General features: G+C 27.2%; 1 protein-coding gene across 1 annotated transcript in view; it reads right to left on the minus strand.

The window, feature by feature from the left end:
• Window positions 1-2,175: 2,175 nt before the first annotated feature.
• The window catches only part of LOC111639370 (intraflagellar transport protein 88 homolog), a 36,630-nt gene continuing 19,487 nt past the window's right edge, over window positions 2,176-19,318 (minus strand). Inside the window, exons 3-25 of the mRNA XM_023385241.1 lie at window positions 17,698-17,760; window positions 17,552-17,608; window positions 14,062-14,182; window positions 13,906-13,981; window positions 13,735-13,825; window positions 13,565-13,673; window positions 10,281-10,470; window positions 9,973-10,207; window positions 9,812-9,882; window positions 8,723-8,809; window positions 8,545-8,644; window positions 8,380-8,466; window positions 7,909-7,978; window positions 7,716-7,832; window positions 7,531-7,639; window positions 7,363-7,401; window positions 7,188-7,299; window positions 7,005-7,120; window positions 6,806-6,924; window positions 6,629-6,735; window positions 2,584-2,662; window positions 2,382-2,513; window positions 2,176-2,310 (exon numbers count right to left, since the gene is read on the minus strand). Of these exons, the coding sequence (XP_023241009.1) occupies window positions 2,186-2,310; window positions 2,382-2,513; window positions 2,584-2,662; window positions 6,629-6,735; window positions 6,806-6,924; window positions 7,005-7,120; window positions 7,188-7,299; window positions 7,363-7,401; window positions 7,531-7,639; window positions 7,716-7,832; window positions 7,909-7,978; window positions 8,380-8,466; window positions 8,545-8,644; window positions 8,723-8,809; window positions 9,812-9,882; window positions 9,973-10,207; window positions 10,281-10,470; window positions 13,565-13,673; window positions 13,735-13,825; window positions 13,906-13,981; window positions 14,062-14,182; window positions 17,552-17,608; window positions 17,698-17,760 (2,412 nt within the window). The 3' untranslated portion in view covers window positions 2,176-2,185. The remainder of the gene's footprint in view (window positions 2,311-2,381; window positions 2,514-2,583; window positions 2,663-6,628; window positions 6,736-6,805; window positions 6,925-7,004; window positions 7,121-7,187; window positions 7,300-7,362; window positions 7,402-7,530; window positions 7,640-7,715; window positions 7,833-7,908; window positions 7,979-8,379; window positions 8,467-8,544; window positions 8,645-8,722; window positions 8,810-9,811; window positions 9,883-9,972; window positions 10,208-10,280; window positions 10,471-13,564; window positions 13,674-13,734; window positions 13,826-13,905; window positions 13,982-14,061; window positions 14,183-17,551; window positions 17,609-17,697; window positions 17,761-19,318) is intronic.

Here is a 19,318-nt window from a genome sequence, read left to right on the forward strand (position 1 = left end):
AGAAAGTTCTCATATTCAAAATTGCTTTTATCTTAATATAGACAGAAATTTTTATGTATAAATTAAAAAATATAGTTCAATTAAAGATCATTTTCATTTTGTCTTTTATTTCTTTTGTTTTCATATTTTTTACATTACATTCTTCAGATTTTCACTTATAAATCCACTAACATTTCAAATTAAGAAAACAAAATTGAAACACTTTTCAGGTTAAAAATTAAATAAACAAAAATTATTACAATTATAAATTTCTTAAAAATGACTTCTTAATATAGCAAATCAAACGTTAATTCTTTATAGAAGTCATATTTTTAATAGTCATTATTTCTAATGGTAAAAGCACTCTGAGGACCCAGGGATTGAATCCAGACAGGATGAAAAACCTGAGTTTTTGGGTTGTCTGTCCAGGTAAGTCAGGCCCCATTCCTCCCCACTCTGCTGCCCTATTGTGATCCTGGTCAAACCAATAATGGGGTCACTTAAAAAGGCCCTCTTGCTTTCACAGGACAGAAAAAATTATAAAAAAAAGGATAAATATTTTTGAAACAAAACCATTTTAAATAATGAATATTGAAGACTTCATGACCTTTTTGATTTAGTTAATTATTAAAATCTTTCAGCTATCTTTAAACTATTCAAAATCAATCACTATTTTATTTAATCAATATTAATTTTTAAAAAATTAATTAAATGTTAAAATAAAAACATTCCTTTCCATTATTATTTACAAATTTATTCTTCACTCAAAATTTTAACATCATTCGTAATAATTAAAAGAATTATATCTACAATATTTTCTATGTTTATAATAATCATAACTTATAGCAAAATATATTTACAAAAATTATAGTAATCTGATTATCCAGCCTAAAAAAAGACTTGCAGACTATTAAATTAATGATAGTATTAGATAATAAAGAACAGTGAAAAAGACTGTAAATCTTATAAACTTAATGAGTACTTAGTATGAATATAAAACAGATTTGTTAATAATTATTCAATTAAATCATTTTCTTTTCACTAAAGTAAATCGAATAAAGTGATGTTACGGGGAAAAAAAAATTAGAAAAATAAAAGACAATTACACTATGTACACTATAAACATTAATAAATACAGTATACAGATAAACAAATGAAGCTATGTCCACAATAATATGTGATATACTAAAAAGCAAAAGCAATAGTATATAAACACTATATAGTATGTCATATGGATATGTTGTATAACAAAAGATTGGATAATTCAGACTCTATTGTTTCATTTTATGACTGAATAATTTGAAAAAATATGAACTTAAAAAACAAACTTAATCTGTAAATATAAAAATTCATTTAAAATTATATCCTTTTTGAAATATATACTAAATAATTAAACCTAAGCGGAACCTACTTTTGATTTTATGTTTCTTTTCTTAAAAAGCATTTATGTTGGACTTGAACTAAATTTTTTAAATATTACATCAGTTTTGAACTAATATTTATTATTATTAAAATAATTTATTTTAACTTAAAAACTCTTTAATAAGAATGTACCATGATCTTATTTATTTAATCTGTAAAAAAGTTCAAAGGACACTTGAAATTATTCTTTTTGGATCAAATCCAAAAATGACTGTTCTGCTCCACAAAGCCTGTATCTGTACAATATTAAATATTCATGAAGCACTTGTGAAATTACAGCATCAAGGTACAATTCTTACAGGAAACTGAAGAATAAAAATAAATATTATACAATGTAATTTCATCTCATTACTCACTTAGACATACAAATCATTTGTTAGATTCAAACTCTATATGTACTGTATTTAATAATTTACAGATGATGATGATTAAAACATAAAATTTTAACATTGACAGGTTCATTTAATTAATATTTATCACAAAATATTTAATAATGAAATATTTTAAAGTGTGTTTTGTTTAAAAAAAGTTATGTTAATCAGTGCCAAAACTTATTTATAATGATAGCCTATATTAAAATATAACTGTAAATGAAAAATTTTTAAATTGATCATTTGAATTACTTAGTCTCAAACTCTTATTTAAATTTAATATATTATCATTAAACAATGTGTTAATCATTTAGATATTTAGAAAAAAGAAATTCTCTTTAATCAAAATGAATCACTATATATTATAATTAAAATTTTCATAATTTATATTGTTAATACTTACTTTTAAAAAATTATACAGGTAACAAATCATCACCAAGTTCTTCATTATCAAATTCATCTTCAACAGGGTCTTTGCGTCTTGCTGCAGTTTTAGGTCGCTCTTGTTGAGGTCCTAATGGATCTTCATAACTTGCATCTATAGAAACAAATTTTATTTTTTATTACTATAATTTAATGTAAATAATTTAACATATTTTATCACCATACCAATTTCTTTTCTTGCTGGCTGAAATGGTTCTTCTGCTTCTGAAATAAATTTATGGTCTAATGATCTTGCTGATGCTGCAAGAGAATTTCGAGAACTGCTTCTATGTGGTGTTCCAGGTGGAGCGCTATTAACTAATGAAAAAATAATTCCAGTTTTTATGTTATTATTTTTATCCTATCAAAAAAAACATTGTTAACTTACAACTACTTGCTGAACCATCTCTTGAAGTCCTACTACTGCTATGACGACTACCAGGCCGACTAGTATTGCTGGCAACCCTCTATTAAATTAATGTGGTAAATTTCATTTTTAAATATTTTATATAAATTTTTATATGTATTATACTAATAAGTGAGTTAAGCAATATTTTATTGAATTGGAACATACTAGAATTTCATGTTAAAATTTTACACACACAAAATGATTAAATAAACTAAATATAATTTACAAATAAATAAATACATGAATCTATTGGGTATAAATATTTAGAACCTTTGCTTATAGTCTATTCGTTGAATTAATATAGCAGATATATGCAAAGCTTAAGCTAATCATATGCTATTGTATCCACTATTATAATATCAGTAAATTAAAATTTTTTTTAATAATAACAATTTGATGCACGAAAACTGTTCTATCTAGGGATGACCATTCATCCCAAATTCTAGCTTTGCATCCCACATAGATACACATCCCAGAATTAACAATTTGTTTATTATCAAAATTAATTTAGTTTATATAGTATTTCCACGTTTGGATCATATTATTTTCGAAGCCTTGCATTGGCAGCATTGCATGTGCGCTCTTGTTTGCAATGAAATTTGCTGCAAACTTCATTGTGAACTTGTGGCAAGAATGGTTATAATATAACCATTATTCCTAAACTCTTGAAATTGTTTTCTGTTGTTTTGATAATTATTCTATAAATTAATAGTACTGTACTTTAATTGCAAAGCATATTTTTTATAAGGAAGTATTAGATTTAGCAAAATACCTCATCAACTAAATCAAGAGCAGTGGTAAGTATTTTTAGAGTTTAGAAAAACAAACTGTACTTTATACAATATTCGAAACTGAAAAATGCAGTTAAATTAAATTTAAATAGTAGTTTAGTTTTTTAACACAATTGCTTAAATTTTCTAAATTTAACTTTTTTTTTAGAATCCTTCCAAATGGCTGTCAAGAAAAGATTGTAAATTCAATGATGATATTGCAAAAGAATTTCCACGCAATATTTTTCAAAAAACAATTTGGTGAAGAGGAATGACAGCTTGCACTGGCTGAAGCAGTAATTTCATTTCACATAGATGACTATGTGAAATGAAATCACTGCACAATCAATCATTAGATCTATGGACTTCATGTCAAATTTAATCAAACTATTTTTGGAGTAAAAATTTTCTTGCATACATACAAAAACTGAAGCAATAGTTAAAATGTGATAAAACCCTTTGCAATCTCCACTCTTAAAATCAAATTAGAAAACACTCACTTTATTACAATTTACACAGATACTTCAAACCACAAAGATTTAGAGTTATTTCTGATCTTCACTAGATATTTTAATTGCAAAGAAGGTGTTCAAGTTAAAATTTTACATTTAGTCGCTCTTCCCGGAGAAACATCAGAAATAATCAAAGTCAGTTATTGATACTTTGGATTCAAATAACTTGATGAAATATTGTGCAGATAATACAAATTCCAATTTTGGAGGTGTTAATAGAAAAAGAACAAACAATGTATTTTTGCAATTAAATAATCAATTACATTGTACAATAATTGAAATAGGTTGCATAGCACACATAATCCACAATGCAGTTCAAACTATGGCAGATTTGCTTCCTTTAAACAGTGAAGGAGAAATTAGAGAAATTTATAGCCACTTTTACATTTACATGATTTGAGTAAAAAATCTGAAGCAATTTTGTATTGACAGAGGTAGAATACAAGCGATTATTAGGGATATCCAAAACAAGATGGCTAGCTCTACTACCACAGTTGGAAGAGTGTTACAATTATTTAATCCTTTAAAATCATATTTTCTTTCAATTGATAAGTGCCACAACAGTTTTAAAAATTTCTTTTCAAATGAACAAACTGAACTTTGGCTTCAATTCCTTAAAACATGGGCATCAGTATTTCATAATTTAATTTAAAAAAAAAAAGGAAGAGAAAAGGACAATTGTTGAAATTTCAGAAAAAATCAATGATCTCACATTTTTAAATTTGAAGACAGAATGGATTCCACATTTCTACCACCAAGTTTAAACACTATTTTAATCAATCTAATCAAAAATGGAAATACAGTAAGACCCCGCTTAATGCTACCTCACTTAACACTGATTCGATATAATGCCGTCTGCTCAAAGCCTAAAAAAAAAGCTCAAAATTTATGCCAATTTAAATTATTGCAGCATTTTATTGATTCATACATAATACAGTTATTTACAAACACAAACCAATCAGAAAAAGGTGGCAAAAATGTGTACTGTCTGTAAATCTATATTTGATTGGTGCAATTTTGGAAAAAATATAACATCATGGATGCTATAGGCAATATCGGCTTCACTTGGCAAGAATTAACTGATAAATGAACATATGAAGTGTGGAAGAAGTGTGGAAAAAGTTATAGCTGAAGGTATCCAAGAATTCTCAATGAGAAAAGCCTATCGCTGTGTTGTTAGGTTGATCAAACTGAACCTAATTGATATAGCAGGACTAAGGGATGTAGACAAACAGGATATTGAGGAGTTACTGCCAGTTTCTGGTGAGAGTCTTATCAACGATGACCTTCAAGAACTGGCAAAACAAGGAATCCATGTACAACTGGAAAATAGTGATTCTGAAAATGAAGAACCCAAAAAATTTCTTTACAGATTTCCTTAGTAAAAGTTTGGTAACAATAACCAAAATCGTTAATCAAATTGCAGCAAATGATCCAGAGTTTGAAAGGAGTGCTAAAGCAAAATGAGGTGTTTTGGATGCGATATTCTGCTACCGACATTTGCTTAAGGAAAGAAAAAGTGACAAATGAAACTTCATGACTTTATTGCAAAACACAAGAATTTCAGAAAAGTCAGAACCTTCGTCACAAAAAATGAACCATTAATATAGAAAAAATGAACTAATTAATATATTATTATACATTTCTGTGTGTGCATATATTTGTGTTATTTAACGTATATTATTATATAAATTAATATAAAAATAACTTAAAGTAAAATTTTTTTTATTTTTGGTTGCATGTTCCCTTATCCCTATTTACTCTAGGTTAAAGTAACCTCATTTAATGCTATTTTGTTTAGTGCTTTGTTATCTAGGAATGCATCCCCTGCATTAAGCAGGTTCTTACTGTATAGACAAAAAATGGTTTATTAAACAAATTATACATTTTTATACAAATATTGTTTCTTATCTAGAATTACGGGGTAAACAATTTGAAAGTGCAATTTTGAGTGCAATATTTGCAAAGTCTTCAAGCAACAAATAGAAAACTGTGATGAACTTCTTAAAAATATTCATACTGTTGCAAAATACTCTTAACTACTCTTAAAAGTTTTAAGTTGGGTTCAAACAGTGTACAAGTGATTAGTTTGAAGTTAAAACTAATCACTTGTTCAAATTATTTATGCTTTAAATAAAAAGGTTTTATTGTATTTGTATTTGTTTCATAAAGTATAAATTTTTAATTTTTTTGTAAAATTACCCCCCCTCCTATCAGGCTCAATGTCCCGAATTGCACCACAGAAAAAATGGTCAGCCTAGTTCTATTATCTCAACTCAATAAAAGAACTTCAATTTTTAAACTTCATAATTTAAAGGAGTTATAATTTTTAAATTAATCTTCAGTTATAAATCACTTATACTCTGGGGGGGAAACAAATTTTGTTTAATAATATTTAATAAAACTTTTTAGTATAATTAATTTCAAATATACTTTTGAAGTCAGTTACACTATTTATTCATATTAAATAGCATTTTCTTTGCTTTAATAAAACATTTTATGATTAAAATAAATTGAAATTTATTTTAGTGGTTATGTTAAACAAAAAACATAAAAAGCATAGTTTATTTGCTTAACAAATGAAATTTGTTTCATCAGAAACAATCCTTAATATGAATTTACATTGTATAAAAATCATCAATAAATTCATATTAAAATTATCATTAAAAAAACTGTTTCATGTTATAATTTTTATACAATTAAAAATTTTGCTTTTTGTAAAATAATTTAGAGTTTCATTACCTGTTCTTTAAGCTCCTTTGCTTTTTCAGCTTTTTTTAATTTCACAGCATATTCTGCTGCTTCTTGCAAGCCAAGATCAGTACATAATCTGACCAGAAACTTCAAACCTGAGAAACAATCAAATAAACAATAATTTTCAAATCGTTAATTAAAAATATTTAAAAAATGATTTCTTACATTCTGTGTTTTCAGGAAACTTTTTATGGATATGTTTATAAGTCTGTAATGCATGCTGATAATTTCCACTTCTGCGATGACAACTAGCAACCATAAGTTGCCATTTAACTTGTGAGGGTCTAAGATTAAATGTTATGAGATTATTATTATCCTTAATATTGCTTACTTTAAACAAGTAAAAATAAAAATTGCACTTAACTGTATAATTGCTGCTCTTTCAAAATATTTTATAGCTTTTTCATACACTTGAGAATCAATATGATATGCTCCTAACCATTCAATTATTTCAATATTTGAAGGAAAATATCTATATGACTAAAAATTTTATATATATAGATAGATTTTGTTATGTAAAATTGTAGAAATCTAATCATTTGCTTACATCTGAATGATATTGAAAAGCTTGCTGCTTGTCACCTTCTGCTTCACACATGTCACCAATTTTAGCCAATAAGTGTGGATCAGTTGGAAGAAGAGTAGCTAATTGTTGATACCTAATTTAATATTTCATTAATTTTAATTAAAAATCATTTATTTAAAAATATTTATAAGCTTACCATTCCATTGCCTGATCCAAATCTTCTAGCATTTCATATCTATTTTTATGAATTAAAGAATATATCAATTTAAAATCATTTTTTTAAAAATTGAAAGCAGGTTTTTTACTTATTAATATACTGTATTATCATCATGTTTAAAAGCATTATATATTTTAAAAAGGATACACACTAGCAATTTCATACACAACTTGTGGGTGATTTCGAACAATAGCATGAAATTTATAAAAACATTCCAATGCCTCCTCTAAATTTCCAAGTTTTTTATTTGTTAAACCTATATTATTTAATATCAGTTTAGAAACATTTCTTACTTTTTATAAAACACCATGTTTGAAAATAAATTAAATTACCTAAGTTATATAATGCTTCCATACAACTAGCTTCATTACTCAAAGATTCTTTGTAAAATTCTTTTGCCTTCTCAAGATCACCACGTCTAAAGCATGTGTTTCCTTTGTTTACTAATGCTGAAAATATCAAAGTTTCTTATTTTTATAATATAGGAAAATATAATTTAATATATCCCAAATTTGTAATATTTACCTCCAGCATTATAACGATCTGAGACAATAGCTTGGTCAGCATATAAATCAGCCTGAGTATTATCACCTTGCTGAATAGAGAAGTAATAGATTTATCATTTTACTGTCATAAATTATAAAAAAAAGTTTTTTTTTTATATGCAGTGTATAAGATAAACAGATTGCTTTCTTTCTTTTGCCACTAATTAATAATACTTTTTGTACCATTTATTATTTTGTTTGAATTAATATAGTAATATTATATGCCATGTTGTATTTGTAATTATGAAAAGTTCACTTAAAACAGTCATGTAATAAAAGTGACAGTACTTGTGTGTATTAGCAATTATCTTTAGCCATTTTAATACAGACCTGTTTTAAGATTTTATATTATAAGTTATATTGTTGCATATACTAACTTATCATTACATTTCTAATTTAATAATATAACAATTAAATGCTTACAAAATTTTTAATATAACAAAAATCTCACCAAAAAATAAAGAAATGATAAATTAGTTGCAGCTATACTTGCTACTTTTGTTTCTTTTTTTTCAAACATTTTTAATGTTTCTATTGCCTAAAAAATAAAATTTCACACTTTAAAGGTAAAAAATTTTTCTTATATTTCAAAAATAATGAAAATTTAATTTTTTACCTGGTTAAATTCTCTCTTCCTTAAATACATCACAGCTTTATTAATTTCAAGATCATTTGCTAATTCTGCATGGGAAGATGCATTTATCTGTTGAACACACCTATGACAAACACAATTTTTACAAATGCTTTAAATAAAACTTTTAATTTTTATATTCAAAATCTACATTAATAGATACCATTCATATCCTTCTGAAACACTTGAGAGAATTACGGGAGCAATCAATTTTGCTGCTGTCAGAATACTAGATTCAGCTTCTTGTCTTCTATTAATGCAGATTTTATAAAAAATAAAAATTTGTATACCAAAATAAGAAAACAAAACAATCATGTAGATAAATGTATAAGCATATGTACTGTACTTTTAGTGTTTTGTAACTAAAAATCTTAAATTTATTGTGTAATACCTTCAAAATATAAAGTTTCATTCTAATATAAACAAATTGTTAATAGAAATTTTCAAATTTATGCAATTTCAAATAGAATACAATATATTTCAACAAAATATGTATCAGGTGCAGTAATGCAATGCTAAAAATTTTCCATCTTACATGTATGATGATAAGATGTAAGATGAGAAAATACATGTTCTATATTTGTAGTTTCCATTGATAAAAACTGTACAAGCATTAAAATTTTTTTAATATTTATAATAATTTATTTTGTTTTGTTTAATTTAATGTTTGCTAAAATTACATGTATAAAAAAATGATGATTTTAGTATTTACATGACTATAACAAGCAACATTCATATTTTGTTCAAAAGCATACTCAAAGCTTTTGTTTGAACAATATGAATATTTGAGTATGTTTGAATACATTGTATTCTAATCCTTAAATTTACATATACATGAAAATATTTTATTACAAGGAATGAAAGTACTTGCTTTAAACTGGTATTTTTCAAATTAACTTACATTAAATAATACAGATATATCAACTAGAATGCTTTTGCAGTCTGTTAGTCTTGCTAATAAGTTAAACAGCACATAACTCAAATAAGCATATTCTTGTATTAATGCAATATATAGAGATCTCTGTTGATATTTCAACATATTTAGGTTGAAATAGCAACTGACATCTCAAATAAAGTTTTATTTTATTATATTTAAATATTTTGTAAATGATATTTTTTATAAAATATGGAATTTCAAAAAAACATACAGGTTACAGGCATATTGCAATTAGTGGTATCAGAGATTGATTTCTTTTCTAATAATTATTTTAATATTAGATCTCATTTTTTATGAAAAAGTAAGAAAAAGTACCTTTTTCTTTCTATCTTTCTTAATGCATCTTCTTTGATTGCTTCCATAATCAAATTTGAATGAGAATCTTCCTAAATTCAATAAATCATTCATAACTATTCAAATTTAACTTGAATTTAGAATTATTATTGCATTCATTACTTAAATAATAAGTTTCTTACTGAATTTGAAGAATATTTTTCATCGTCATCTACATTATCAAGAGTTACATCAAGAAGTTTTAAAAAACTATGTTTCATCTTTTCTCGATCACCCAATGAATAATGGCAAAGAATAAGATGAAGAGCAGTTTTAAAATCTGGTTTCTCAGCCATTATATATTCAAATGATGTTATAGCATCAGTGAATTGTCCCATTTTCACAAAAGTCAATCCAATATTCTTCATTATTTTTATCCTACAATATTAAAACTTTATGGTCAAACATCAATTGACATTAAAAAATTTAACATTAAAAATTAAAATCTTACCTCATATCTTTATGAGTATTTGGTAGTTGGTCTAATGCCATTCTGTAAAATTTAATTGCTTTTGGATAATTACCCTGATTATAATAAATGTTTCCAATATTTACCTTTAAACGCCCTACAATATTTAATTCCAATAAGTTAAATATGAAAAAAGTATATTCAATTAAATTAATTACATATAAATGAAAAACTGTCTTATTTTAGCATAATATATAATTATATAATATATATTATAATTACATCTACAATAAACTGCTAATGGAAGTGAAACAGAATACATTAACATTTCAATGTTTGAGATGGTACCTTCTAAACTGCATATTTATAAATGTTATGATTTCAATGATAAAGTTTTAAAGTTTTGGCCAATATAATAATAGTGGAGCTTATAAAAAATTTTATTTCTGTTCTAGCAATTCTCTACAGGTTATCCACATGAAATTATAGTAATTCTATAACTTATTGTTACTTTAATATTTATTTTTATTTTACATTAAGCAGAGATCATGCTAATTTATTATGGAAAATTGAAATTATATAAATAATGTTTTTTTAAAGAAAATAATTTCTAAATATTAAAAAAAAAACTAGAAGTAAATACAAAATTAATGACTTAGTAAAAACAAAAAAAAAAAAAAAAAAAAGATTTTTAAAATCCAAAATTTTCAAAAACGTATTCAAATAAATTTTTTAGCAATTTGTTTTCTATCAGTAAATTCAAAAACTAGTTAAGAGCATGAATAGTTCAAATCTCACTAAAGAAATTTTATTTATTTACAGAATAGTATAAGGTAATGCCATTAAGACAAAATTAACCTTTGAAGATAACAACAAAACTTCCTTGGTAAAACCAAAAATTATAATAAAGAAACATGATGATAATGAAAAAATGACAATGATAATGGTGAGCTACTGTACTGTACATATAAAACTTTTCTACAAAAACATTTAAATATACAGAAATCTTGATATAATATGTCCTGCATCAGGGGTGTCCAACCTTTTTGTTTCCCTAAGCCACATTGGAAGAAGTCACGGAGTTTTGGGCCACAAGTATATTATATATACTTGTGGCCCAAGTATATTTTGGCCCAATCCTTAAACATACAAGTATATTTAAGGATTAACATGTCTAGATTACAGTAATAAGCATTAAAACTTTATTACAAAAAAAAATATTTTAAAAAATTACTTCTATAGACACTTTCAATTTTTACTTAGAGATAAATAAATTCATTTATTATAAAAGAGACAAACAAAAATTTATTGAAAAACACAAATATTTGTTTTATTTGAGTCTCTAATCATTTTAAAGTGCATTCTTATTCAACTAATATATTTATAAATAATATGTAGCCCAAAAAGTAGCCAATGCGCCAAATGATATTTTTTATGCCAAACTAATAAAAGGGTAGCCAAATTTGGCACAAAGTAGCCAAATCCTGCAACACTGGAAGGAGTACTAAATAAAGCTGGAGTTGGGACTCAAAGGATTATAGACCCAAATGCAGGGAAAGGAGAGAAAGCACAAAAGATAACGAAAGGAGGAAAGTTGGAAAACTACTTTTTATCTTTTGGCCTTTCTCTCCTTTCCCTGAATTTGAGTCTATACTCTTTTGAGTCACAACTCCAGCTTTATTTAATATACCTTCCTCATTCACACATTTCCAAGTACAGTAGAACCTCGATTATCTGGACTAATTGGGGATGAAGGTAGTCCGGATAAGGAAAAATTCGGATAATCGAAACAAATACTTTGTCTTTTAATGATAATACAACACATTTTCTTTTCGATGACATATCGGTAATATTAAAAGTAAATACTATATTTAAATCGTGATCAAATTTTCAAGAAACAAACATTCATATTGAATTTGGACTACTACTGACCAATGCTAACAGACTACCTATTGTTTAAAAGGCCCTCTGGTGGCGCAAGAAGATGGACTTTATAAAATAAAAAGCAGTTGAAACTGCATTTTTATGAATAAAAATTTGACAAACTATTTATTGTTTTATAACGAGTAAAATTTTTTCGTTGTGTCCGCAGCTTTTAAGTAATGCATAAACCTTTGAAACGCGAGGCCCTTCAGAATGTGAGGCATAGGCGGTGGCCCATGTTGCCCATGTCTTACGCCGCCCTTGGTCATAGAAATGATGTAATTTGAAAACGAAATTATTTATAAATATGTATGTCAAGTTATATTTTTATTACGACACAAAATATATTTAAGAGTTTACGACCACTGTGCTGGGTGAGACGTTGCTGAAACAAAAAAAGTACATAAACAGTATTGTAATTCACCAAGTGCAAATCAGCAAATTCGTAAAATTTTTCTTTATTTTGAACAATCCAGATAATCGAAAATCTGGATAATAGAGATCCGGATAATCAAGGTTCTACTGTATTTGAAAATATTTCCTTTCCACTCAAAATTAAAATATGTATAAAGGTTTATGGCTTTGTGAAACATCTGTTTTGGTTTGTGCCATTGAAATAAATAAATAAATAAAATAAAAGAATTTGTCGGTTTTGTTTACATGTTTATTGGGCTGCATTGGAACTTGCCTTGGGCTGTTTGCGGCCCGCGAGTTGGACACCCCTGTCCTACATGTTTTGAATTAAGCTTATGAATCTATAAAAAACGATTTTTGAAAGCCTAAAATAAGGGAATAAGATAATAAATTGAATTTTGTTTTAATTAATTAAATTTTCTTAACTGAAGAAGACTATTAAATATAGTTGAAAACGTTTTTATTTTATTAAATACTTTGTTGCTGGAAATACTAAGTAAGTTTAATGTGAGTAAAGCAATCCTTTGTGCATCCATTTCTTTCTACTTTTTAAATTTTTTTGCCTGGAACTTTAGGTAATTGTTTTTTAATCAGATGCTTAATACTATACACATCAATTGTTTTTGTTTATTGTTTGTTTTTGAATTGCCTCTCTTTTGAAGATGTATTTTACCTGTCTGACGTACCCAAGGCTTTAAATTTAAATCTAGAGTTTTCTAGTGAGAAATATTCTCTATGATCCAGTTATCTGGTTTTATATTCCAATATGTAATATTTTATTATGTGGTTTAATAGTCCATTGTTTTGTCAAAATCATATAAACTATTTCACCGTGTTATTGATACTTAGGATATATGCTTGACTTTTGCATATAATGCATTCTTAAAACTGTGTATGAAAACTGAATGTCCAAAAGTTGAACAATAGAGTTGCATGTTATAGAGGAAGTTCCTTTTTNATTTTTAATTAAAAATTAATTTATTGTTAACTCACACAAAATGTAAGATCCATATTTGCTGATGCTTCTGAAACAAGTTGTTCTCTTTGTCTACTTAAAGCTCTTTCCTTGGCTGATGCTTCTTTTGCTTTTTCAAGTGCCTTAAAATAATTTTATGTAAACAACTTTCAATTTTATATAAGTACATAAAAATTATCTTACCAATTTCATTTCATTACGACTTGAAGCTCTGCAGCTCTCTTCCATTAATTCTTGAACTTTCTTCTCTAACTGTTTAAGTAATTCTTCTGGACTAAATACACAGTTTCTCATTTGAAATATTTTATAATATGTCTTAAAAATAAAAGTAAAATACATTAGATATGTTTCTACCTATTTTCATCTTTTATCTGCAAAGGAGATACAGAATGTTTAGCTTGATTTAATGGATCAAACATTCCAGTTTGGACTAAAAATGTAAATACGAATATTTTATTTTTTAAATTATTTTCATATCTACATCAGATTAACATTACAATTTTTACAAACCTCTATTTCCAGCTGATGAATAACCAACACCTCTAACAGCTGTCATTGGCCTAGCTAAACTATCTTGAGAATTTGTTGTAGTATGACTTGCTGAAGACAACATTGAAGTGTGTCCATGATACTAAACAGTAAAATATTAGATTTACATTAGATATTACATTTTACTACATTAACAGTAAAAGTTATGTTAAATAATTACAGTTGAACTCGATTATAATGAGCATTAAGGGACCAGCAAGATTTTCTCATTATAACCGTTACTCATTATATCCATGACGGGCAGTGACATAAGTAGAGAGAATGGGCAGCTGCTTTGGGCACAAACATGTAGGGCACCCGTGGGCAGAAAAATTTGTAGCTATGCCACTGATAATTAGTAAAATCTTTTAATTTTTAATTCTAAATAAGTTGATTCAAAATATATATATACTAGCAGGTAGGACCGCGTTGCTCGGGCAAAAGTAACAATAGGGAAGATTAACATTATTACGTTATAGTCAACCTTACCCGTTTTCACAGAATGCAAGAATTGGGTCCCCCTGTTTCCGGACTGATTAGAGAATTTTTAGATGGGTCTAAAAATATGTTCGATTTTCCGCAAAAACGAAAAAATTGCATCTGTGTCTGGAAGTGTTACATAACAATGGAATTGTTATGTAACACTTCCATTGTTACTTAAGACTTCCATTGTTAATGGAAGTGTTAAGCCTTAATCCTGTCTCTCTCCCCCGTCGGGAAGAATTTTGAAAAATCCCTTCTTAGTGTGCATTCTCGTAATGTACCCTAACTGTGTACCAAATTTCAACTTTCAACTCCTAACCATTTGGGCTCTGCACCTATTATTATTATGTTGGGTTTAGTGAGTTATACTCGGTACACACCGGTGGCTGTGTACTATGCTGGACCAGAGTCAAGGCATAGCAACCAAGAGCTAAAATTAAATAAGTGTGTGTCTGTATTCAGGAATTTCCTAACAATATGGCATGCATTCAATATAGTGGCCTTTTGTAGTGTGACATATGTATTTCTATTCAATTGTAATGTTCCCAGGCTTTTGTGTAGTGTGTGTGGTATCACACCTGTACAGGAGAGAACGACAGGTACAATAAGCACCCTATCCATCCTCCACAGATGCCTTATTTCTTGGGCGAGTTCTATGTACTTGCTAATTTTTTCAGTGCATGTGTTTTGTATATTGTGAGTGTTTGGAATGGCTATATCTATAATGTATGTGATTTTATTGTGTTTGTCAATAAGTGTGATGTCTGGTCTGTTGTGGTAAATTGTTTTATCTGTGATTATGGCTCTGTCGTAGTACAGTTTGTGCATATTGTTTTTCAATACTATCTGTGGAATATACTTGTAGTATGGTTCATGCATGTCTAATAATTTGTGTTTGTTTGCAAGCTCTTGGTGTATTATATTTGCTACTTGATTATGTCTGTGTAAATAATCTGTCTGTGCCAAGAGCTTGCAACCAGAAGTGATGTGTTGTATAGTTTCTGGCATGATGTGACATTTTCTGCATGTGTCATTTGTGAGTGTTGTATCTTTGAGTATGTGTTTTCTGTAGTTTTTAGTATTTATGACCTGATCCTGTATGGCAATCATGAATCCTTCCGTCTCCCCAAAGAGGCATCCCCGATCTAACCAGCTGTTTGACGCAGTTTTGTCAACAAAATCCTGGGCCAGGTCATAAGGATGCCTGCCATGGAGTGCCTTTCGAGCCCACGATTGCTTGATGGTGTCTATGCTTTTTATGTGTTGTGTCATGTCTGTATGATGTGAGTGTAAGTTTAATGGTGTGTTATTTGAGTCTGCTAGAGTTACTGCTTTATGTAACTGTGATGTTTCTTGTTTCTTGTAGAAAAACTCTCGCAGTGACTGTATTTGTTTGTAGTGAAGGTTAACTATGTCAATCAGGCCACGTCCGCCTTCTTTACGTGGAAGGGTTAATCTTTCTGTGGCGGATTTAGGATGATGTTGTTTATGCTTAGTAAGTGTTGTTCTTGTTTTCCTTTGGAGTTGCTCGAGATCTGTGTGAGTCCAATGTATAACTCCAAAAGAGTATGTGAGTACTGGGATGACATATGTGTTTATTGCTTTAACTGTGTGTTTTGCATTTAACTGTGTTCTAAGTATAGCGTTTAACCTACTTTGGTATTCTTTAATTAATCGTTGCTTTATTTGTGTATGTTCTGTTAGTTTGGCCTGTTGGAATCCTAAGTACTTGTAGAACTCGCCCTCTTCCATGGATTCAATAACGTCTCCATTTCCAAGTGCAAAATCTTCTTTCTTCAGGATTCCTTTTTCTATGTGAAGTTTTTTGCATTTGTCTAAGCCAAACTCCATTTGTATGTCCTTAGTGTATGAGTGTGTGATTTGTAGGAGTTGATGAAGTTGTTTATGTGTGGATGCATAAAGTTTTATGTCGTCCATGTACATGAGATGCGATTATTATTATTATTATCATCATTATTATTATTATGTAATTAAAGATATTATTAATTAATAATATGACTGATTTCAGTTAGGTTTTTTTTTATCTACAAATCTTAAAATTGATGATTGCTTTATTTTTCGAGAATGTTGATAGTGTCAAAGATGACAAAGAAAACTTTCTAGACACACTTCAATGCTTTTATCACCACATTCTAACTTGCAAATAATTTCTGTTTTTTCATAAACCAAGAGACATTTTATCTTTTCATAGCCATTTTGTTGATATAAGGGTCCATTTTGAACTAGAGCAGTGTTTTTCAACCTGTGGGTTGCAACCCCCAGAGCGTCGCAAAGTCTTACACGGAGGTCGCAGGTAAAAGAAAAAGACAAGTGTTTGTAGGTCCTACACTACAATAAAAAAAACTACAATTTCAGTGAGAAGACTCTATTTTAAAGTAGAATTGGTTTTTCAATTGATATTTAGGTCTCAACAGAAATAAAAATTAAATATGTAGTTTTTAAAATCACTGACATAGTTTGAATATGGCCCTGGGGGTCACAAGAATTTTTTTAACTTGTAAAGGGGTTGTGTATTCAACAAGTTTGAAAAACATTAAACTAGAGTATAAGGTAATTTTACAATCATAGTGACGATTAGGTAAATTGATAAAATAGGACCAGAAGCTAGTCAAGAAAGAGGGAGACAGTCTCCAAAAAGAAAGTTAAGTAATAAATAAGCCTTTAATCAATGAAAGTCATAAAACTAATTATCCAGCAGTCATAACACTAAGTAACTTTTTATGTTTTATCTCTTCCAAAAATTTAGTATTGCATTTCTTACTATTTGAATAATTAAGAATGTTTGTGTGTTTGCATAGCTACTGAAGATTTGCTTAGTATTTCGTTATAACCATGAAAAAATGTATGGAAATATGCATAAATTAAAATTGTTATGGCATTTTGCTCATTATAACCATAAACACATTAAATCCGTTTTCATTATAACCAAGTTCAACTGCTAACTGCACTATATAAAAAAACTGCTTACTCCTGTTCCTCCTCGAGATGTTCCAATTTTTGCAGTCCCAGGAAGTTTTGCTGTAGCCTGTAAAAATTTAATAATTTAAGAAAAACATATTTCATAAACAATTATTAATTATATTAATTAAAGAAAATTATTGATATATAGCATACAATCGGTCGACGACCATGACTAGTTCGAACTGCTTTTTGAAATCCTTCATCTTCTTGAAGAGTCTGTAATATTTAGACTTGCATTATTTATAAACCTTCATATTTATTATGTACAGTACATATATTATATTATATTGTATTATAAAGATACTAAAAACATTAAAAAACATCTTTAAAAAACAGCAAAAAGAAAATAAATATTTTTAAAAATATGATTTCAAGATTTATTTAATACATTCAATTTCTCTAAATATTATTTCATAATTACATAATCTTTTGAAAGAGTATTTGGAACACAATGAAATAGAAAAAACTCTTTATTGAGTTTTTTCTATTGCATTAGAATATAAAATACTTGTATATATCTAACTATATAATTTATATATTTTCTTTTCATATTTCATATGTATTCTATATATTTTTTTTTAATCAAAATGTATATTTTGTGTTCATATTCTAATTCTTATCTACTAAGTTCTAAAGAAAACACAAAGAATAAGCTTTGCAATTAAAATTAAATTTTATATAAACAATCCAGTCTGCTAAAATATTTAATTTCTTCAGCTAATTCTAATCTTTGAAATAATCATTTTAAATTTGCTTCTTAAATTTTATTATAAATCTCAAAATAAACAAAGTAAATACTGCAATACAATTAAAACCAAACTTAAGATTATAAATAAAGAGAATTTTAGTTATAGTATAAAAACTACATTGTCTTATTCTATTTTTATTGGTAGTTTAACACTTTGCATTTCTATGCAGAAATAATACAAGCAATTTTTGATAAAAAAAATAAGAAAAGAAAAATCAATCTAAAAGAATTTTTTTAATATTTTGTTATTGTTAAAATAGTTAAGATAAATTTTGTGTTGCTTTGCTACAAATAGTGGTTAAAAAGATTTTCTTATTGTTTATTAAAACAACATAAAAATATTTTTGTTAACATCAAATATTTAGATTAAACAGATTATGTATTACCAAAACTTTTCTTCAGAAATAACTTTTATATTAAAAAGTATTGAGTTAAATTACTCAAAATATTTTTACATATATAATAAGTATGAAATCAATTGCTCCTATCATTGGATGTGTTTGATAATGTTCCATAACTTACTAATGAGTATTTGTGATATCATATTGTTATCATCAAACACATTTTCTTTACCTCCAGCAGAAGACATATTTATGACACCATATTTATATTTAAAACATTGAGAAGAATAATGAATTATATATATATAATCATTTATATAAATATTTTCCTTTTAATCAATAAAAGAAGCATAACAATCTGTATGCTTGTTTTAATATATGTTAAAACAAGCATACAGACAACAATTAATATTGCAGTTTCTATATGGATTACAGTGTTAATTAGTCTGAAATAAATAATGGCTTTTGCAAAATGTATTACATTTTGCAAAAGTCATTATTTATTTCAGACTTCAAATTGTGCACTCTTTATCTTTCACCAATTCTACTATTTTCTTGATGGAAAAAACGGATCCACTTTTTCTATGAAGACATCATCTACTGGCATTATTGAATAGATCAGTGCATCTAGTGGAGAATTATCAAACATGCCCAATTTTTATATACTTATATATTATATAAAAAT

Source organism: Centruroides sculpturatus, unplaced genomic scaffold, assembly GCF_000671375.1.
Source record: "Centruroides sculpturatus isolate CEXI.00-Female unplaced genomic scaffold, Cexi_2.0 scaffold1239, whole genome shotgun sequence".
Taxonomy (NCBI): domain Eukaryota; kingdom Metazoa; phylum Arthropoda; class Arachnida; order Scorpiones; family Buthidae; genus Centruroides; species Centruroides sculpturatus.